Below are 23,712 nucleotides of genomic sequence, written 5' to 3'. Positions count from 1 at the left end.
CATTAAACCCTTATTAACGTTTTTTTTTTTTGCATTATAAATAAGTTAATTATCCTATTGCAACGCACGGACATTCAAACTAGTTTAGTAATATACTGGGTAATTTAAGTGAGAATAGTTGAGAGTAAAATTAGTTACGCCGCATCAATGTAAAATTAAACTTACAGTACCAAAATCGAAAACTTCGTTAGCTTCCTTGAGTTAAGCTCATCAATAGCTCAACGCCTCGATCCTAGAGTTATGTTACTTGAACAAAAAATAATTTAATTTGATGACGTTACGAGGCCTCCTACAAGGCTACAATGGCACTGAAGAAATATAGCACTAGATTAAATATTGATACCGACACGAGAACGAATATGCTGTGTAATGTGACCAGCTAGGCAGCAATTACCTATTACAATGGAAGAGAGCCATGGAGATACCAGAAAGCTTACACAAAGACCTCTTTCTCCAGTATTGTTAGACAAACACCAAGCACAACTGCAATCTATATCATGACCAACATAAAACTGACCAACTTCGCAACACCTCACTTTATAATTTAATTAACATAACGTGTGTCGATATAGGTTTAATCACTAACATTAAACACCAAAAGGATCTCTCCTATGAATATATTCAATTTAAAGATCGCATTCAGCAGAACTTAGTATATTGGGCGCTGGCATCTCTCGTGCTTCAGTATATACAGTATTACCAAGAAGACTTGGCTCTATACAAACCCGAGCAGGAGCCAAGACAAAAATCTGAAGCATCTTCATATGAGCAAGAAACCTGCAAAAGTGTCCCAACTACTCTTTGCTGCCATAAATGGTACTCATTTGCTTTATTCTCACTTAATGAAAGCCTCATTTTGTAACTAACTTGCCCAGTTGAATGCCAACTAACCCGTTAGTGCAATACACAATTCAACTGATGCTTTTCTTCAAATGTAACACCACAAGACCCCTTCCAATGCTTTCGGGATAATGCTTGACAGCTTGCCTTGACTGTCAGTTCAAAGCTATGGCTGATGGGGAGATCTAACCACGGTATTCACAAGTAAAGATTTATCCAAAATCCAGTAGAACCTCGTCACTATAGTTGAGTGGCAACAAAAGAAATTCTGAAATGGAAACAAGCTCTATTAATGGGGGTGTATTTAGTTTTTATAAAATTAGAAAATAGGATGATGAGCATTTCATAAGAAAGACGGGGTTTAGCTAGTGGAAATTAATGGCTTTAATTTGTAAAACATAGCAAAGCACAAATTGAGCCCACATGTATTGCACTCCTATGAAAGGCTCATTATCAACGAAGCATGGCAAGTTATGTCCCAACTGTCGGCTTTTAATCTTTCGGCTTATGTTCTCGAAGTGGTTTTGATCTCTACAATGTTACCAAGTTTAAAAAATGATGACATCCTGGACTAAGATAAAACAGCATTGCAATAAATATGGAAGAGCTCACCTTAAGAAGACAAGCTCAAGAACCTGCTGCTGACTTCTGAACCCAAACTTGTTTCTACAAATTGCAACAATACAATTAGATAGGAAGCGAAACATGAACACAAATAATGTACTACCTCCTCTGCTTCTTAACATATGCTGTTCTCACAAATCAAGAAAGTCTCTTTAACTTAAACTATACTTTTAATTATTCTTTTGTTGAAACTAACTGTCAATGGCTTACCCTGAAACTGAAGACGTGATATACTCAAAAGAAAAGGAGAAAAAAAAAAAGAAATACAAATGGAGCATATAAATAAGTGAAGCATCAACACAGACTTAACAAGGCCCGTTGAATTGTAGAGATGATGGGTACGGAGAAGCTCGACATTGTCTAATGAGCTCATGAGGATTGAGGGAAACGCTAACAGGCAAACTAAAAGGTAAAATACAAGTCACAAACCTCATGAAGACCATGATTCACGATGCCAACTTTTTTGGATGGGCCATCATCTTTTCCATTGTACGTTGGTCCACGACGAACGAAATGCCGTTGAGATCCTGGCACAAAATTAACAGTTCATGATGTCAATGGTCAAGACAAAGCTTTGGAATGACTAAAGGGTCTAAGGTGGGAAATGGACAATACAAGCACAAAATTAACTGACCATTTTCAGTATATGAGCTATTACGACCACCTGTATGAGCTGCAACTTCCGCCCCACGGCCAGGATGAACAGGGTCATATTTGGAATCCCCGCGTTTACCTACAAAAAGAGAGTTTAATACCAACCTCACAGAAGCACATAGAGAAAAATCCATCAAAACAAGAGAATGAAGCTCGTTTTAACAACACTCATAAACAGTAGGCTACTTTCAGAAAAATCCCAGTACAATATTACCATCATGAGAAGACTGTTTCCTCACTGCATTCTCAAAATTTGTAAATACTCTGTACTCCTCGAATATTTTCTGGCTAACATCTCTAAAAAGGATCCCTCATCCCCATGCCCTTTGCTTTTAACCAATTAACAACGCTAACAGGGTGGTACAGGCTGTAAACACATGTAATCGTCTAAACATGTTCGAATCATAGACAATGACACCTAAAAAATCTGAAACATTACTTTGAAAGCCATCGCTAGAGGGAGAAGCATCAGAACGGTGTAAAGGAGTCCAAACACCACGATCAAGTCTCTCTCTACTTCTTGTGCGCCTGTCTTGCCTGTCACGACCACCACCGAAACCATGGGTTTCATTTCCAGAAGCTTTGCCATCCGCTGATTTCTTCCCAGCATAATCTGAACTCAAGGGGGACTGCTCACTGATGGAAATTGGCCCATTAGATCTGAAACCAGATTGGCGAGGTGGCCGCCTGCCTTTGTCAGCATTCAGAGCTTGAAATTTCTGCTCTGTCGAAGGTGATGAAGGTGACTGACTCTGACGACTATCCTTGTTCAACAATATGCTTCTGATGATTTTTCCACTAGCATCATGCCTCGTACTAATTTTCGCAATAAGTGGCGGTGAAGCTTCAGGCGTGGAAGAAACAACCTTAGACTGCTTAAGGAGCAACATTTCTCATTAATTAGACGTTCAAATATTATAATATAAAAAATTTCAAAAGCAACAAAAAGTCAAACTAATTCACATAGTTAATATCATGAACTCGATAGAGTCCATACCTCTTCACAACACAGCATAGCAGAGTTTATAACCTGGCCCAAACATCATGCCCCAACCCAACGCACAACAGCCGACATTTTATCCCAATACCTCAAAGGTTCGCACATATGGCGGGGAAAGGGAGTTTAGATATATTGTTGTACTCACTCAGTCACTCTATATGCAGCCCCCATTGTTAACAAAATTTGCGAGGCTGTTTCATGAATGTTCCATTGAATGACTGCTCAAAAATAGAAGCGTAACCAGTTTCGTGAATCATTTTGCCTTCCCTTGAAAAACATTCATTCGTCTCCCATAACTGTTGTGAGAAAAAACCTTAATTTCCAATTTTCACTCAAACCAATACACTACTGGGATTATTCTAAGTCGTTTCTTGCCTGATTTTGCCACTCAATTGCAATTATTTTACTCCACAAGATGGGTTTTAAGTTGATTTGGCAACACGTAGGTATTTTCCTGTTACCAACTTTCTCACTCTCACTTACAGCAAAGCACTCTGAGAAATTGTTTGTTTGGGCAAGATTATCTGCCACATTGGCACAGATAAGAAGGGCATGTACAAAATATGGACAACTAAGTCCTTTGCACAGCAACACAAATCAGCAACGCAAGTACAAAAATATGAGTAATTAAGACATTCCTATTGCAGCATAAATCAGTAATGCACGTAAAGAATTAGAATGTGCATAGTAAGATGTCATACTTAGTTTTATGCTTACTAGTATTAAATGAGAAGCATGAAAGCTCGTTTTTGGGATCAGAGAAACAAGGAAGAAAAGCGAGAGGAAACAATGTCATGAAAAATCTTCTAGATTATTTTCCACTTCATTAACAACAAAACTCTAATCTGAAATTTATCTAGGATCAGCTAAGATGAAACGTCATTTGAGACGATCAGTGAAACTGTTAGTAAGGAAGCGGAAGGAAACAATGTCACTTTGATGTGTTTAGTATGAAAATCTTCCTTTATACACTAATTTCCTCTTTAACAACAACAAAGCTCCAATCTGAAATTAATCTTGTGTCGGCTAAGATGAAACATCATTTCAAACAATCAATGACAGGTAAAATAATACAAATAAGCGATACAAAGTAAATACATATAAAGTGAAGAAAGGTCATATGCAAAGTACAAAACTGAAACATAAAGCATGAACATGACAAAGGATGTCAAAAAAATGACATAGTGTGATTTCATCGAATGATCAATCATGGCAGCTGATTTGTAGAATTAAAATAGGCTGACGGACAAAAATGCTACATACGAAACTGCAAAAGGTCACCCATGTCGATTATTAAAGAGAAATAGAGGGTCAGAGTGGCAAAAAACGAATGTCTACATAAACGATCAAAAGGTGAAAGAAGGATAAACAATCAAAGAAATGAAGACACATCATGATTTGGTACATGAGACTATAAGAGTAAGCTAATGTCTACCTGAGTCATTTCTTGATCTTTCCCTTTCACAAGTAGAACCCTTTTCTTTGATGCGTCTTGAGAAATGCTGCCTGAACAACACATCAAGGGGACTGATCAGGGCCTCATTGCCTCTCAAAAAAGGTAATTCGTTTTCTTAACTAAAGCACCCGTGGTCTTAGCCCAAAAGGAAGCAAGATAATAATTCGATCAAGAATGTAATATATAAAATGGTCAACCTTAGAAAACATAAGAGAACTGCGCACTGTCAAGATGAAGAGAGAGAGGAAGGGGTCTTTCTATCTCTCTCTCCACTGAGAGTAACTGGTCAGTGACAAGGGGAGTAATATATATATACTCTATTCATTCAATAGGGGATTCAGTTCCTCCTTTCTAAATGATTCCCCCATTTCCCAGATGCAAACAAGCAATTAAAGTTGAATACATGCCAGATTAATCAATAATTAGAGAAAAAAAGAAAGTGTCTCACAGTCTCAGACTGGGTGAAATAGATTGTGAGGAAAAACCTATTAACAGGATATATGTGTTGGTTCAAAATTCCTTTCATGGAAGAAAAGAGAAGAAAAACAAAAGCAAACATAAAAACTTAATGGCAGAGATAGTAACAGCATAATAACACTCTACTGAGGATACACCTCCGTGAGCTTCTCTGGAAAATTGTTATGTGGCCAAACCACGACCACACTACCTACAGTATATTTTTTAGATTTTATGCCTTTTAGAGAACTTAATTCCACTTGACAAACTTATTATTTATAAAAGCAATAATGTATGAAACTTACCAATATCATTTTCAACTGTTTCTTTTTTGTTGGAAGAATCCAAGTGATTTTCCCTTTGAGATGAAGAAGCGTATGCTGACTTGTCTTTTCCATTTGTACTCCTCCCACTAGGTTTCAGGATATACTACACATTCAAACAAAATTAACAGGTAAAGAAGTTCAGGTTTGTGACTTTAGTTCATTTCACAAAAGTGTATCGCATAACACCATCTTCTATAAGTGAGTAATTCACATCTCTTAAGAGAATTGGATGAAGTCATACATGATACAATGAGCAAAAAAAATATAGTATCGCAGCTTTTATTGACCAAACAATGCAGCTCCAACTTCTATCTAGAATAGGAAAAACACGGGCCTAGAGATGGAGCTTGTCATATTAATAACAAAACGCACGTTACCTATTGAGATTGTCTAGAATAAATCGAACAAAATTCTAACACAACATTAATATGACAAGAATTTGACATCGTTTATTACATAAGATACATGCTAATAAAAGAAAATGCCCGCCAAGTCCATTTCCAGCAATGGCTGTGACACTTAAAGCATTAAGAAAAACTGTAAACTTATCACAATATTCTACAAGCTTATAATATAGAGGACGGAAGTCAAACAACAAAGAGCGCAGAAAATATTTCCAGATCATGAGAACACCATATACAATACCTACATAAGCACTAGAAAAGTACAATAAACAAGATTCATAGAGAAGCTAGAGTCGACATTCAAAACTGACCTAAGGTAAAGCCAGACATAAAGAAAATACCCATAAATAATAATAAAAAAAAAACATATTCTTAATAAAATAAGTTCTACAAAGAAAACAATTGACCCACACAAATTAGTCAAAAACTGAAACCTCGACAAAAAAAGATATATAACGTGTAACCAAGAAATGAGTGGCCAACAATTTTCAAACAGAATAGTATTAATCCTCACATACATAAAAAAGACGTCAAGCAATATGTAGTGATACACTGATCCAGATAATGTAATACTCCGTACCTTTTTTTTATCAGAGTTTTGCTTGCTCGATCGAGACTCTCCCGGTGCTAACCCAGATCTTCCACCAGCCTGATATCAAACCCAGTAAAGCAACCAACAATAATGTCAATTTGAGAAGAGGGAGAACCTTGAAAGAGAAACTGTTAAAAAAACGATGTAAACAATTTTTATCCTCTTGAATAATTTTAGCGTGTAATGACTTTTTCACTGTAATAAAGGAACGCCAATTATGGTTATCGTCATGCCTAAATAACAATACCAAAAGAAAGTATCATAAGTCCATAACTGATGGAGTGATGAGGTACAAATGTCCACGATAGGCTGGAGACATTGCGTCCCCGGAATCCCCCCCAATAAACGGCAATTGTAGTCTCTCAATATAGTAAGAGTCATCTTTCCGCGTATGGTGGGTTTTATCCTTTAATATGAGAGTATTTAAATCTAATGTATTATTGAATAAGTAGAAGATCGTCACTATCGTGGTTCTTCCTATGTGGTGCACCTAATGTCGGATTGTCATGTGCAACATGTGAGGTCATACCCAAAAACCCCTAGCAGAAGGTTGCATGAAGAAACATCAATATATTAGAAGGCATGTAAAAAAAAGTCACATAATTTACGTATCTTTGTTTTAGGAATGATTGTTTTGAATTGATTTTTACAACATTTTATTCCTCAAATTTTACATGAATTGTTGATATCGTATGGCCTTTATTTAATGAATCAATATTACCTCTCAAGAATAAAAGTTGAAATCCCTCCGGATACTGATCCATTCTTATTTTAACGGGTAAGGGGGGAGATCCTTCGAATATGGACAATCTTAGAATAGAGGTTTACCATCTCTAGTATCCATTCTTATTTTACCGGGTACGAGCAACGAGCAAAGATCCCCCAAATGTGCACCAGTTTAAAGACGAGGTTCATCCCCTTCATGATCCATTTGGAAACGATGATTCATGAGCAGGGATTTGTACTTTGTAGTTTGTACCCCCTCTAGGATGTATTTTTATACTTTTCATTGCGTATCGACGAAGTTCCTCCAAGTGCCACCAATCCTTAAGTAAGGGACCCTCAGATCCATGATGTTAGTCGAGTATGCCTTTATGGTTACCATCTAATGAATAATTATGGCCACATTGACCACGGCAATTCACCTTGTAAGGAACAATGCCTGCGCAAATCTATAGGCTGGATGCCTTGATGGTCATACATCCCCAAAGGTAAGTAACATGTTCCACTACCCCAGACAATGTGACAGTGCGACTGAAGTTCAAATCCCCAAAGGTAGGTAACATGTACTCACTGAGATCCACAAAACCGACTACCATATTTATCATCTTACTGTAATTTCCTTCCCATAATAAATTAAAGTGTCTTGTTTTAAAAGAATTATTCTCTTATTTTCACATGCTAGACACATGTTTGGCCTTGTTAGAAAACAGAGACGATATCATATTAATTCGGCTATTGAGCTTTAACATTTTAATATCACTGAATGTCCCTAAAAATATTCCACATCTACAATATATCCTCTCTTTGTCAAAAGTCTATAGCAAACTTAAAATCTCAAAACCACTCCAAAATTAAGATAAGCAAGCCAATCTTGCTCCAAATTGGTCTAAGTCATTTATTCTTGCAAATTAACAAAAGGAAAGAAAATTTTCATTTTAAAAAAGAGGTTCAAGCAACACTTATAGTGAAGATTTTATATTTAGGAAAGGGTTTATTATTAGAATTTGGTGAAAGGAGAAGGAATGAGGTTGTTGGAGAATAACAGTTATTTGACCAGAATACATGACCAAGTACAGTTGGCGTGTACTTAAGTCAGCCGACTGTATGATGGAAATATCAAATATCTGATATAAGTTTGAGTGAAGAAATCTCAAGTATCTATAATGAATATACGGAACAAACCTGATTGCCACTCTTAGCAGCTCTCCTCTTCCGCACAAAGTCCATCAAGGGTGTGATAACTGGGGCCTCATGAACACCTGAAAAATAGAACAGGCAAAAATTAATCCAAACCCCGGAGAGAAATGGTCTAGAGCAATCAAATAACCAAAACTAAAAAAACACTAACCAGCTCGTTCTGCTTCTCTCCTCTCAAGTTGTATGTCAGCACTAGGAAGATTCTCAACAGGTTTCGAAACCTGCTCAAGGAATTCCATATACTCCGGATCTATTCTCCACAAAAATAGAAGATCTCAATGAGGACATTGTACACAAAGAAGAGCCAAATAACCAACTAATGACACACCAATAGCCAACATTACTCTAGTGCCTCAAGAGCTCCAAAGAGTTGCGGGGTAAGGGGGATTGGATGTCCGCAACCTTAGACTAACACAAGGAGTTTGTTTCCAAATGAAACAAAGATTAATAAAACTGAATAATAATACCTTTGTGAATCGTCCCTTCTCGACCATCCTTCTTGCCAATTGGCTTCGGGACCCTTTGGGAAGGCGCATACTCGACTATAGCTTTATACTGAGTACCTGTTCTCCAAAAAACCCTCAATTCAGAACACAAAATATCCTGTTTCTTACACAATTACATCCCAGAAGTTTAAGAATAATACCCTTTTCATTGACAAAAACATGGCCGCCAAAGAACTCGGAAAACTCGAAAACATCCTCGGGTCTGTTAAAGTTTAGATACGCCCTCGCAAACTTCTGATTCTTGTAACTATAATTTCACCAACACAACACATAAACACACAAAAATTTCACCGAAAAGCGAGAAATTGCAATGTTCATAATCACAAATTCACAATTACATGATGATTAACGATGCAGAAAACATGATAAAAAGCGGTAAAATTACGAGAATTATAAAAAACAAAAAAAAAAAAAAAACCTTGATTTGCCGGGGCGAAAAGAGGACCAATTGTAGTGAGAAGAGAAGCGGGCATCGATTTGGTCGAAAAAGGAGGAGTGAGAAAGCGTAGGAGGCAAGTGGCGTACGACTACTTTGGTACGATTGAGAGGCTCCTTCATCTGAATTAGAACATAAAAAAGAAGGAAGAACCCTAATTTTGTGAAAATACCCAAATTGATTTGTGATTTAAGTAGAAGAAGGTGGAAACCCTAGGGTGGTATAGTTTAATTAAATTCAGCCGTGAGAGAGGAATATGATATGGAAAGAATGATCGACGGAATGTTGGAAAATTGGAATCATCATAATCATATAGGTTTTGTTTTGTTGTATTTAGTGTGTTGTGTGTTACCAACTTACGATTATGATGAATGATGTTGATGACGATGATGATGTGGAAAAAAGGGGGAGAGTAGGAACAACTGGGGACTCATTTATTTATTTTTTTCATTTTATTTTATTTTTTCGTCTCTAATTTGATGGTAATAGGGTCAGTTGGATCGGGTTCGGGTCATATCAGGTTGGATCATTTCGAGTCAAACGATGTACCGGGTAGGGTCGGGTTTGGGTCAGGTTATTATCGGGTCGGGCCAAATGATGTATCGAGACGAGTCGGGTTTGGGTCAGGTCATTATCGGCTCCGGTTACTTTATCACACTACCTCAATTTTTTACCATCAAATTTAGTTTTAAACCATTATTTTGTTTAATTATTTCATTATTAAGTCAAACATATCAATCTATAAATAAAATCAACTTCATTTTGATCAATATTAAGTTTAATAATTGTTGGTTCATCAGTTTAATCGGGTCATTATCAGGTCGAGTCAATATCGGGTCTAGTCTAGGTCACTTATCATCGGGTCATGTCGAGTTACGGGTCGGGTCGGGTCGGTTTCGGGTCACTGATCATCGGGTCATGTCGTGTTATGGATCGTCATCGGTTCGGGTAGGTTTCGGGTTGTAATATTCTCAGGTTCTGTCGGATCAGACTTGCCAGCTCTAGTCTCAAGGAGAGAAGGTCCAAAACCGGTTTATCAGGAGGGGTGATAATGAGCTAAGCCCAAGCTTGACCTTATTCGGCTTGCGTTCATGAAATAAAACTTGAGCTCGAGCTACCCGCGCTTAAAAAATGAACTCCTTGCCTATTTACGCAAGCTTTAACCGGAGCTCGAACTCCATTTCGAACTCAACGCGAGCTTATATCACACAAGTTCGAGCCACTCACGAGCTTTTTGAGCTGAGCTAACGCTAGCTCGGCTTCTTAATTTATCGGGGTGAGCAAAAGCTAGAGCCAAGCACGCACAAGCCAAGCTCAAGCTGTCTCATCTCATTATCACACGTATTCACCAGTTCCCATGCCATGCTCATGTCGTGTCGTGTCATGCTTGGTACGTGCCATTTTCTTCTCCAAGCAGGATAAACTGACACGAAGCACGATCCACTTACATTTCTTTCCGAAATAGTAACTTGTTAACCCGTTCACCGGTTTGCCAAAATGGTAAACCATAACCAAACCGGTTTAAATCATGTTTTTTTTTCCCGAATGGACGAACCGGTGAGGTCGACAGTGACGTTATAACAAACACATATCCCTTTGTTGTATTTGATTTAAATATAGTCATGGTACCCTCAAATAACAGACATGTTCAACGGTTAATCTCTCCATTGTATCGCCCTTCAAGCAAAGGACATCTTGAATGTTAAATTCTCTTGATTTGGTTCTACAATCGCAACGAAGAAGTATAGTTTGATTCTACGAGGAACGGAAACTGTGGTAAAGTGACCAGCTATTGCACAAGTAATCTTTCTCAATGATGTTAAAACAAACACCAGGCAGAACAGTGACTATAGCATATATTACTATATTAGCATGACCAACATAATAGTTAGATTAGACATATCCAATATCTACAAATTGGCAACCAAACTAACTTTGCAACACCAGACTTTAAAATCTAACCACCGTGTTGATATAGGTTTCAATCGCTGATGTTAAAGCACCAATTACGATCTCCTATGAATATATTCAATTTAAAGATCACATTCAGAAGAACTTAGTGTTGGGCGCGGGCATCTCTTGTGCTTCAGTATATACAGTATACCAAGTTCGACATTACCAGCCAAGACTTAGCTCTATACAGACCCGAGCAGGAGCCAAGACAAAAATCTGAAGCATCATCATGTGAGCAAGAAAGCTGCAAAAGAGTGTAACTATTCTTCCCTGCCATAAAATGGTACGGAGTACTCATTAGCTTTATTCTCAGTCATGATACTTATGAAACGCCTCGTTTTTCAACTAACTTGCCCAGTTGAATGCCAACTAACCCTTTAGTGCAAAACACAATCCAACTGATGCTTCTCTTCAAATGTAACCCCAGAAGACCTCTTCCAGCGCTTTAGGGATAATGCTTGACAGCTAGTCTTGCTATCAGTTCAAAGCTATGGCAGATGGGAGATCTAACCATAGTATATTCACAAGTAAAGATAACGATCCAAAATCCGGTAGATCCTAGTCACTTCAGTTGAGTGCCAACGAAGGGATTCTGAAAAAGAAACTAGCCCATATTAATAGGGAGTGAAATAATGCACCATTTCATCAATGCCCCGCTCACACGAGGAAAAAGAATGCACCAGCAATAAATTTTATAAACCTAGAAATAGGGTAATAACATTTTTCACAAGAAAGACCATTAAAGAGTTTATTTTAGCTTAACAAATAGGACCCATGAAGACTGCCTAAAGTGGAAGTGTATTACACACAACGGGGATCAATGACTATTTGTAAAACATCCCAACCATGCCATGAATAAAACAGACATGAAATATACAAACAAGTAACAAATAAATAATGCACCATTTCATCAATGCCCCGCTCACACGAGGAAAAAGAATGCACCAGCAATAATTTTTATAAACCTAGAAATAGGGTAATAACATTTTTCACAAGAAAGACCATTGAAGAGTTTTTTTTAGCTTAACAAATAGGACCCATGAAGACTGCCTAAAGTGGAAGTGTATTACACACAACGGGGATCAATGACTTTATTTGTAAAACATCCCAACCATGCCATGAATAAAACACACATGAAATATACTAACAAGTAACAAATAGATACTAGATAGCAGGTAGGCATTACTCGTAAGCTAGACACATCCATAAGTCTCACCCTATTCTCTACATTAGCACAAATCTAATTAACACTAATATTTTCTGCCATAAGAAAGAACTAGTAGTGGTTCAAATCAAACAAATACTACATAAATACCTAGCACACGCAATCCCACTGCTGATAAGAGGGAGACTATTGATGGAAAGTCGTAGTAAGCAACTGCTGGTGGCATTTAAATTGGAAAGAAAAATAACGAATCGACACACCAAGCAGAACTCACTTTCCCAAGAATTATCGAAGGTAAGCTTATAGTAGCAGTGTACTCTTCAACTTCCCCCGATCAAGAAAAGACAGGGCGGATCACTAGAACACTTGACACCACAATAAATACCGCAAGTCAATGTACAACACACTAATATTCCTGAAAACAGTTAAGACATGTAATGCTACAACTACATTATCCTTGTGGTAGCTTGTAAGAGGGAGTTGGAGTCTTGATCACCACTAAAATTGCTGAGAATTACACTCATCAACTGCTACTTCATAATATAAGTGCAGAAGTTTTGTAAGTCATTTTGCTGTCTTCCATCATATGTCAAAGCCAAAAAATTGTGTCTTTAGCTCCATAAGAAGTCAAGGACAATAATTCTTGTAATATTGTCCGGATTGCAAATTCTGTATTTGCATTTTTCTTGCTTCTCTCTCCCTTGTCTCAATTATTGACTTTATTTTGTTCACTCTAGTTTCCTACCTTCTGGTTTAGCTGACATGACATGTCTTCTTTCTTGTTCACCGTTCTTTCTTTCTAGTCCTATATTTGTTTTACCTCCTATAAGAAGCAGTTCTTTCTGAGTATTCTGACTATTATATGTTAGCCAGCCCCAACTTATTTTTGGACTAAATCTGGAATGTTGCAACACTCTTATGGAATACTCCGTACCAATTATCAACAAAGTATGGCAAGCAATGTCAAATGGTCAGAACTTATCTTTCATGCTAATGTTCTCAATGCGATTTTGATATCTACAATTCTCCCAAGTTTCGAGAATGGATGATATCCTAGAATAAGATAACACACCATGTGATTCATACGAAAGAACTCACCATGTGAAGACAAGCTAAGAACCTGCTGCAGACTTTTGAACCCACACTTGTTTCTGCAAATCTCAACAATATAGTTTAGTTAGGAACAGAAACACGAACATAAAGAATGAACTGCCTCTATTTCTTATTATATACTATAATACTCCCTCTGTTTTGTTTTATTCGTCGTTTCAGAAAATATCAGAATTTTCTTTTCATTTGTCATTTTACAGTTTTCCATACACTACATGTTTTCTATACTTCCCAAAACAGTAATTATTAGGGAAAAATGATGTTTTAAGTTATTTGATTGGTCTAAAGAATTACTTTTACTATTTCCAAAGGTCATTTATTTCACTTAATTATTAGCGGATAATCGAGCAAAGGCTTAGGAGATGTGTAGACATCTCGGATAACCAATTTGGATTTATGACCGGGAGATCGACTATGAATGCGATTTTTATCATGAGACAGTTGATGGAACACCAGCGGGACAAGAAGGACTTGCATATGGTTTTTATTGACTTGGAAAAGGCATATGATAGGGTACCAAGAGAAGTACTTTGGTGGGCTTTGGCGAGAAAGGGTGTGTCTCGAAAATATATTGACCTCATAAAGGACATGTATGAGGGGGCTAGTGCAAGTGTTCATACTAATGTTGGGAGAACGGAAGAATTTCCCATTACCATCGGGGTGCATCAAGGCTCCGCACTTAGTCCTTTTCTCTTTGCTATAGTTATGAATGAGTTGACAAGGGATATTCAGAACGACATCCCTTGGCGTATGATGTTTGCTGATGATATTGTGTTGATTGATGAGACGAGAGAGGGGGTGGAGAGAAAGTTGGAATTGTGGACGCAGACTTTAGAGACTCGTAGGTTTAGGCTGAGCAGGAGGAAGACTGAGTATTTGAGGTGTCAGTTCACTAAAGTGGCGGGGTTGAGATCGACAGAGGCGGGGAGTATTATTTTCGATGGGAATGTTGTTGAGCGGTCAGATTTCTTCAGATATCTAGGATCTATTATTCAAAAAGATGGAGAGTTAGACGGAGATGTGGCTCACAGAATTAAAGCGGGATGGTTGAAATGGAAGAGTGCTTCAGGATTTCTATGCGATAAAGATATGCCTCAAAGATTTAAGGGAAAATTTTATCGCACGGCAATTAGGCCTGCCTTAAGGAATGAGGTTTCTATGCGATAAAGGATCTACTTTACGGTTCCGAGTGTTGGGCCGTGAAACATTGTCACATTCAAAAGATGAGTGTGGCGGAGATGCGCATGTTGATGTGGATGTGCGGACATACAAGGAAAGATCGGTTAAGGAATGAGGTGATTAGGGAAAAGGTAAAAGTGGCGGCAGTAGATGACAAGATGATGGAAAACCGACTAAGATGGTTTGGTCATGTGAGAAGGAGACCTATGGACGCACCAGTTAGGAGGCTGGAGACTTGGAGAACAGAAAAGGTCCCTAGAGGTAGAGGAAGACCGAGACAGACACGGTTGAGAGTGATAGAGCACGATATGAGATTTCTGGGGCTTGAGGAGACTATGGTGACTGAGAGGGCACAATGGAGGGAAAGGATACATGTGGATTTTTAGTATTTGATGTTTTTTTTTTCTTTTTTTTTTTTGACATATTTAGTGTTTTTATATAATTTAAAGAAATTAAATTATTTATTCTTCTCTCCTTTATTACACTTTTTTACCAACCACTTTTAAGGCATTCTGGACCCTTAATTCTATTTCGGTTTTCAAAATCGTTTTAATCTTCTCTCTCGATTTAAATTTTAAGTTTTTATAAAAGAAATCCGGAATTCGATTTTAAAACCCTTAAGTTTACCTTGACTTTCCATTACATTTTCTTTCTCCCTTTTTGTTTTTCATTTTCCCTTTTTTTATTCGCATTTTGAGGCGTGGGTTCACCCATGGACGGTTCGAAAGGATGATTCATGTCAGCCGACCCCAAATCATTTTGGGATTAAGGCTCTAATGATGTTGATGTATTAGTGGAATTTTTTCCAATAGTTTCTTATTTCTTGAGAATCTTCTAAAACGCAAATTAAAAAAAAAAAACACGGAGGAAGTATATGTTGTTCCCCAGAATTGAGGAACTCTCTTTTACTCTAAAAAAATCTCTCAGCAGATGAGTAAATATTATATAAATATAATTTACAAAAAAATTGAGTATACGAAAGATGGTGTGTAATGTTCACCTATTTTTACACAGTATTCTTTTGTCAAAATAAAATGTCAATGACAATATGAGATACCCCGAAACCAAATATAACTTAAAAAGGCATGTTGGATTGTAGGGATAATGTGTACAGAAAGCCAACGCGGTATAAGATGCTCATGTGAGGTTGAGGGAAGCATTAAACACGTAAGAAGTAAAGGTACAAGTATAGTCACAAACCTCATGGAGACCATGACTAACGTTTCCACCTTTTTTAAAAGAGCCATCATCTTTTCCATTGTACGTTGATGCACGACGGACAAAATGCCTATGAGATCCTGGTGCAAAATTAACAGTTCATTAAGTCAAGTCAAAGCATTGAAATCACACAGGAACTAAGGTGGCAAACAGGCAAGACAAGCACAGAGCTAACTGACCATTTTCAGTATATGAGCTATTGCGTCCACCTGTATGAGCTGCATTCTCGGCCCCACTGCCAGACAGAAGGGTATCATATTTGGAATCCGCACGTTTACCTAAAAAGAGAGAGTGAAATACCAACCTTCAAAGAGGTACTTATAGAGAAAGCCATCAGAGCAAAAGAATGAAGCATCAACCAGGCCAAACTATTAAACAAAGCTCTTCAAGAATGACGAAGACTAAATTCAAGAATTTCCTAATACGATATTATAACCAAGACCAGGCTTGTTTTCTCTCTGAACCCTCAAAATTAATAAAGAATGTATACTCCGCCAATATCTACTACTAACATCTCTATAAGACTATATTATGATTTATGAACAATCAAAATAGTTACTGGGTAGTGCAAGCCGTTAGCACATTATCATCTCACCATGTTCAAATAATAGACAATGTTACCTTCAAAAGCATCTGAAACATTACTTTGAAATCCATCACTGGTGTGAGAGGCATCAGAACGGCGAAGAGGAGTCCAAACACCACGATCAAGTCTCTCTCTACTTCTTGTGCGTCTGTCTTGCCTGTCACGACCACCAGCAAAACCATGGCCTTCACTTCCAGAAGCTTTGCCATCAGCTGAATTCTTCCCAGCATAATCTGAATTCAAGGGGGACTGCTCATTGACGGAGATTGACCCGTTGGATCTGACACCAAATTGGCGAGGTGGCCGCTTGCCTTTATCTGCATTTAGGGCTTGAAGATTCTGCTCTGTTGAAAATGATGAAGGTGACTGACTCAGACGACTATCCTTGTTCAATAATATGCTTCTGATGATTTTTCCACTAGCATCATTCGCCTGATTAATTTTCGCAGTATGTGGTGGAGCTTCAGGCGTGGAAGCAACAACCTTGGACTGCTAAGAGGAGAAACATTTCATCATTTTAGTCTAACACAATTACTAGATATTCAAATATTATAATACAAACTATCCAAAGCAACCAACAATTTCAAAAAGTTGAGCTCAGAACTCAATACTGGCAGAAATCTTAACCTGGTCTAAACATCATGACCCAACCCAACAACCAACATTAACCCTAATGTCTTAAGGGCCCTGCAAATGGTGGGCTAAGGCCGGTTGGATCTACGATTCTACAGGCAGCCCCCTGTTTTAACAAAAAAGTCAGAGAGACTGTTTCATCAAAGATCCATGGAATAACTGCTCCTCTAGAAAGAAGCTTAACCAATATAGTGAGCTCTTTCGCTCTATCACAGCCCCCAACCCAACTACAACGAAGAATGAGTCTTTCACAATCACCAACAACTACAACGAAAAAATAAACAAGAATGGGCGTCATCAAATGTTGAGCCATACAAGAGAGAAGCTTAAGCATATAGACGTCTAAGAAACATACTCTTACTCCTATGAGGCCACACATTTCATCAACAGCACAGATAAGGCATTTGATTAAGCACTAGCAAAACAAATTGTCAAGTGCAAAACACACTTGATACAATGATGTTACACCTATAAACTGATTTTGCAGCCAAAGATTCTTCAGAATGCTATTGACATTCTAGAAATACTAAGACCAATTCCAAGAACAATAAGAAAATGGGTTCCAGGAAGTATCAAGAGTTTTCTACAAAAATGGTGTTTGAGTGTTTCACACATACACATACACATACACATACACATACACATACACATACACATACACATACACATACACATACACATACACATCACCTACCAGGCTACCATTAACTAATACCTATACCGACCATATTATATTATCTTTAGGTCCTTCGTCAAAATCTAATCCTTTTCCCTGACTTCAGTTTCTCTCTCCTCTCTCCTAAAAGACCAACTGACCAACCCACCAAAGAAGTGAAGACGCATCATTATTTAGTAGAAAGAGCAAGCAGTTACTTTACCTGAATCATTTCTTGGTCTTTCCCTTTCACAAGCAGAATCCTTTTCTTCAATGTATCATGAGAAATGCTACCTGAAACATCACACAGAAAACTAGTCAGGGCCCAGGGTAAAAACATTCTTTGACTGCTTATATATACTGTTGAACCCCCCACTGCAAATAAAATAGATTCCAAATCTTCTAATCGAAAAATAAGTCAAATTATTAAAACAAAACAAACATCAGAGGACAGCAACTCCTCGCTTACGTAACAAACTACCTCGTTTCCTTCAACGAAGGGTGACTCACGATATTAATTTGAGCACCCTTTGCCTTAGCTCGCAATAAAGTAAGATAAATAGTCCGATCAGAATGGCAAACCATAGAAAACATACAAGAATTCAGCTCTATCCACAAAGAACACCGCAAGAAAAGCATAGTTACAAAGCAGCTTCCCATCTATTGTGTGCCAACAGCTTATAATGGATACTCATAATTATACGTCTATACCACTAGAACCCACCAAATTTTCTTACCGAATAGTCTTCAATCTCAGCCAAAGGGAGTAGGAAAAATTGCATCGTAAGAATAAATGTGAAACACCACAAATACTATCACAAAGTGTAAATGTTCAGGCTTGAAGCTAGTTAAGGTATTTGCCGCTACAATATATCAAAAGTATTAGTCCTCTCAAATATCATAATCCAGCAAAAGGCCTGGTGCCTGGACCTTCAAAGGTGTTTTGGTTTTCCAAGTGCTCACAGTGCCGGACTCAAAAGAGGCAGCATCAGGCCTACTCAATGTCAAGAAAGAAGACTTAGAGATGAATCTCTCCCAAGAATCAGGTTCAAATATGAGTACCTTCCCTCTCCGTCTAATCTAATAAATCCCATTGAGAAACAAGTAACTCCTATTTCTCTCAGTTAAAATAGATTCTGAATTGTTCCACCTTTTTCCATAGTGAAACATATGATTTAGCATATCAACCTAAAGATAACCTTGCTTCCAAATGTTCCAATTTCCAATTCATGAGCATAATTAATATCATGGCATAAATCTCAATCTGAGGTTTGATCTTGGGAACGACAGACAAGGATTGATCTACATCACTGCGCTATAACTAATGCTACCAAGATGATTTACAAAACCTTCATAACAAGGTTGTGATACGGTGTTGCCTTCGTGCGAACATTCAATAATGATCAATGTCTAGCTCAGGGTGGTTAGCAGGAACGGGGCAGGAGACAGGCCAGCTGATATTTTACAAAACCAGCACTTTTGAAATATATCAAGACATTTTTGCCCTTGATCAGCTTTCATCATAATGTAAAGAGACTTTCCAATCCATATAATCATCGGATCATTTGTGCAAACTATTATTATCTGAGCATTGCTGATAGTCACAGTAACAAAAAGTGGAATGACAGAAAAAGAAGAGGGAGTGGAAATTCCCTTCTAAATCTCTACGAAAAAAGGGACTGGTATATGAAAAGAAGAGAAATGAATATATGTTCTGCAAAGCTTTACACATAAAAGATTTAAATTCCCTCCCTTTCTAACCCTTCCCGGCATTTCTTGGATACAAACAAGCAATTAGATTACAAGTATGAAGCATGTATGCTTTTGTATGAAACATACCAACATCATTTTCTGATGGTTCCTTTTTGATAGATGAGTCCAAATGGTTTTCCCTTTGAGAGGAAAGAGCGTATGCTGACTTGTCTTTTCCATTTACACTCTTCCCACTAGCTTTCAAGATATACTACACATTCAAACAGAAAAACACGTAAATAAATTGAAGGTTTTTTACTTATGTCATTCACTTCTCTTAAGTACATTAGTTCCCCTATCTTCTATAAGTGGGTACTTCGCATAACTCTTACAAGAATTAGATGAAGTTATACATGATACAATGAACAGAGAAGATAGAATGTCAAAAGTTTTGACGGCAAGGTAATGCAGCTTCAAAAAGAGCGCCCACGAGATGGAGCTTGTCGTATAGGTAACGAAACAGAAGTAACTTTTAGAAATCATCAAGACGAAATAGAATATAATTCTACACAACTAATGACACCAATTGACATCGTCTATTACATTTAATACATGCTGATAAAAAGAAATGCCCTTCCCAGTTCAGTGCTAGAAATAGCTCAGACATGTAAAGTATGAAGAAGCTACTGTATACTTATCACAATAATCTAAATGCTTAAACTATAAGAGGAAGAGAAGCCAATCAGTGAAGTGCTCAGAAAATTAGTACTGACTGCAGAACACCAAACATAATACCTATCTCCGCACTGAGAGAAGTACAACAAAGGAGAATGATAGAAAAGCTAAAGTGAAATTCAGAACTGACAGTGTAAAGCCAAGCAAGAAGGAAATATTAGATGATCAAAACAAAACAAAACAAAACAAAACAAAACAAAACAAAACAAAACAAAAAAAAATTGACCCACATGAATATCGCCAAAAGCTCAGATAGACTGATAATAATAAATGCAGAATAGACAAGTCAGTGGCCAACAATTTTCAAATAGAATAGTAGAAACCTTCGCATACATGAGAAAGACATCAAGCAATATGTAGAGATATATCAAGCCGGACAATGTAATAGTACCTTTTTCTTTTCAGAGCCTTGCTTGCTGGATCGTGAGTCCCCAGGTGAAGCTATCCTAGATCTTCCCCCAGCCTGATAGCAAACCCAGCAGAAACTATCAACGAAATGTCAATTTAAGCAGAGGGAAAAACATGAATGGGGACTCCTAAAAAGAATATGTTAAATCATTTTTCTTCCTCAGATTATCTTAATGTTGAATAAATTGTCTCCCTAATAAAGGAACATTAATAAATTGTATACACCTCCGCTAAGGGAAAATTGAAGGGGTATAATTGTATAAATATCCCCTCATAGGCCGACATGAGCCACGAGGTCATATGGCCCACTTAAGTCTAAGCGTCCCAAGAGACTCGAGTGTGTTACCTCAGTTCATCACCCCTAGACAGCGAGTGGCCCCCATGTTGAACGACTCGTTATGGAGATACCATTGCCATACCAGGATTACCTACTATATTTCGAACAAACCACATGGTAACATCACGTAAATGATGTCGTCTACTATCATCAACTCTACCTTCCGCGTTGGTGAAGTGCAGGGAAGACATATTCACTAGCCATCCTTCAGTCTCTCTCTAACTACATTATTCCTATATATATACATCATTATATAAATATTTATTATAATACAGGCGGAGCATCAAATGCTCTCCCCCAAGGCCACCCCAGGCCCGAAATTCAACTTGCAGGGACTAGTGCTTCAAGCTTAGATGGTCAAGCAACACAAAAGCAAATACCTCATTTCACTATCAACAACATTTTAGCACCGTAAGTGTAGACATTAGCCATACACGTTGAGATCCACAAACCAGCTACCCCATCTTTTATCTCAACTTAATTTTCTTCCTACATCCAATTTTATTGAGAGTCTAGATTTAAAAGATTTAATCTCTGATTTTCACATGGTGTACATCATATTTGGTCTTATTAAAAGCAAAGCATTTTGTATGTATTTGGCCATTTCACCCTCACATTTTGATTGCGCATAAAAGCCTCATAAAAAACGCTTCCAAGTCTACAATATTTCCTCTATCCGTCAAAAGTCTAGAGAAAACATACAATCTCAAACACATTTCAAAATTAAGATGAGCAAGCCTCACCATGCTCCAAAATTGTTTACTCATCTGATACTTTCTAAATAGCCAGAGGAAAGGAAATTTTTCATTCAAATTAAAGCTTCAAGCAACAAGCATAATCAAGATTTGCACTTAGGAAAGCTTAAATTATTAGAATTTGGGGAAAGCAAAAGGAAGAAGGTTATAGGTGAATTTGGCCACTTGTCCAGCATACATAATCAAGAACGATTGGAGTGTATTCAAGACAGCCGAGTCTCTGATGAAAATATCAAGTATCTGTTATAACTTGAAGTGAAGAAATACCAAGTATCTATGATGGAAATATGGAACAAACCTGATTGCCACTCTTGGCAGCTCTCCTCTTCCGCACAAAGTCCATCAAGGGTGTGATAATTGGAGCTTCTTGAACACCTGATAAATAAAACAGGCAAAAATCATTGTAATTTCCAGATAAAAGTGAAATTGAGGAATCAAATAAACAGAACCTAAACACCCACTGACCAGCTCGTTCCGCTTCTCTTCTCTCAAGTTGTATGTCAGCACTAGGAAGATTTTCCGCAGGCTTCGAAACACGCTCAAGGAACTCCAAATACTCAGGATCTAATCTCCGTCAAAAAGAACATCTTGATGAGGCATATTATACACACAGAAAAGTCAATAAACAAAGAAATAATACACCAACAGCCAACATTAGAGCAGGACTGAAGGGCTCCCGCAAGTGACGGAGTAAGGGGATGAGAAGGACCACTTGTACCATACGACTTCTCTTTGTGTTCTTGAGCAATCAAATAAATGTAGGGGTGGTCTGGGAACAATCTCTTTGTGTTCTTAACGCAGGGTTAAGGCTACGTACAACCCTGCATTAAGAACACAAAGAGATTGTTCCCGGACCACCCACCGAATAATAAGAATAAATAAGATGAGCACCTTTGTGAATCGTCCCTTCTCGACCATCCTTCTTGCCAATTGGCTTTGGGACCTTTTGGGAAGGCGCATACTCGACTATAGCCTTATACTGAGTACCTGTTCTCCAAAAACACACTCAATTCAGAACATAAAATTATCTTTTCTCAAACAACAAAACTCTCAATCACACATTTACAACACAGTATGATAAAAACCATATACCCTTTTCATTGACAAAAACATGGCCGCCAAAAAACTCTGAAAACTCGAAAACATCCTCGGGTTTGTTGAAGTTTATGTAGGCCCTCGCAAACTTCAGATTCTTATAACTACAATTTCACCAAAACAACACATATTTACATCAACACACGAAACTACCAATCAAAAATCGAGAAATTGCAATGTTCTCTAAAGGTGATCATCTCATCACTCACATTAACATCATCACAATAATATAATCGCAGTTATATGAAATTAACATCAAAAACGGTAAAATTAAGAGATTGATAAACAAAAAATAAAAAACCTTGATTTTCCAGGGCTAAAAGAGGACCAATTGTAGCGAGAAGAAAAGCGGGCATCGATTTGGTCGAAAAAAGAGGAGAGAGAAAGCGTCGGAGGTAAGTGGCGAATCACTACTTTGGTACGATTGAGAGGCTCCTTCATCTGAATTTACAGTTACGCATACAAGAAGAATGAAGAACCCTAATTTTGCAAAATTACCCAAATTGATTTGTAGACTGGAACAAAGTAGAAGTAAGAACCCTCGTATTGTTTTGTTCATCGATCGATAGTTGGCATGTACGTTACGATGATCATCATGTAAGGGGAAAACAAAGAAAACGGTTTATTTTATTTTTGGCTATTGTTCTAATTTACGTATTTTGCGGGCGGGGTTTGAGGGTGACATGGGTGGGACGAGAAGGTGACGTGAAGGCAAGGATGGCGGGTTGCGTGAGCCGTGGCCCGTAAGGGTGACGTGTGTATTAAGGGCATTAGTAATAGAGGTTCATGAAGAGGTTTGTAGAATGACATGTCCATCTTTTTAGAGGTTTGTCTACAAACCTTCTATTGTTGGTGATGAGTGTTGTGGTTCATGGATGAAAGTAGGAGTTACAAATTAGTATCCAGGTTTGTGGAGAGAGAATGTGAGAGAATAAATAGTATAGTGGGTCATGTTATGAACCTTGAAGAGGTTTATC

At 37.7% G+C, this 23,712-nt stretch overlaps 2 protein-coding genes across 6 annotated transcripts; both read right to left on the bottom strand.

The window, feature by feature from the left end:
* Window positions 1–309: 309 nt before the first annotated feature.
* On the bottom strand, window positions 310–9,650 carry LOC141586734 (regulator of nonsense transcripts UPF3-like). 2 transcript variants are annotated; one of them, XM_074408047.1, is made up of 13 exons: window positions 9,197–9,650; window positions 8,919–9,025; window positions 8,740–8,835; window positions 8,424–8,522; window positions 8,258–8,334; window positions 6,341–6,409; window positions 5,336–5,459; window positions 4,554–4,624; window positions 2,558–2,990; window positions 2,099–2,197; window positions 1,894–1,991; window positions 1,453–1,506; window positions 310–1,108 (listed from the first exon to the last, which is right to left on the bottom strand). In XM_074408047.1, exons 1-12 carry the CDS (start codon window positions 9,334–9,336, stop codon window positions 1,468–1,470), a joined length of 1,452 nt encoding a protein of 483 aa, XP_074264148.1. In that variant the 5' UTR covers window positions 9,337–9,650; the 3' UTR covers window positions 310–1,108; window positions 1,453–1,467. The 2 variants fall into 2 exon arrangements, with proteins under 2 accessions (XP_074264148.1, XP_074264147.1); XM_074408046.1 differs by having other exon boundaries at window positions 2,558–2,993; window positions 9,197–9,608.
* Window positions 9,651–11,052: 1,402 nt separating this feature from the next.
* LOC141586733 (regulator of nonsense transcripts UPF3-like) lies at window positions 11,053–23,420 on the bottom strand. Of its 4 annotated transcripts, none has more exons than XM_074408042.1 (13): window positions 23,037–23,420; window positions 22,733–22,839; window positions 22,532–22,627; window positions 22,106–22,204; window positions 21,939–22,015; window positions 20,532–20,603; window positions 19,553–19,676; window positions 17,937–18,007; window positions 16,461–16,917; window positions 16,019–16,117; window positions 15,822–15,919; window positions 13,431–13,483; window positions 11,053–11,759 (listed from the first exon to the last, which is right to left on the bottom strand). In XM_074408042.1, exons 1-12 carry the CDS (start codon window positions 23,174–23,176, stop codon window positions 13,445–13,447), a joined length of 1,479 nt encoding a protein of 492 aa, XP_074264143.1. In that variant the 5' UTR covers window positions 23,177–23,420; the 3' UTR covers window positions 11,053–11,759; window positions 13,431–13,444. The 4 variants fall into 4 exon arrangements, with proteins under 4 accessions (XP_074264143.1, XP_074264145.1, XP_074264144.1 ...); XM_074408044.1 differs by having other exon boundaries at window positions 16,485–16,917; XM_074408043.1 differs by having other exon boundaries at window positions 16,461–16,914.
* Window positions 23,421–23,712: the final 292 nt, after the last annotated feature.

This window comes from Silene latifolia, chromosome 6 (genome assembly GCF_048544455.1).
Source record: "Silene latifolia isolate original U9 population chromosome 6, ASM4854445v1, whole genome shotgun sequence".
Lineage (NCBI taxonomy): Eukaryota > Viridiplantae > Streptophyta > Magnoliopsida > Caryophyllales > Caryophyllaceae > Silene > Silene latifolia.
The sequence above is the reverse complement of the archived record's forward strand: the minus strand, read 5'-3'. Positions and strand labels throughout refer to the sequence as shown.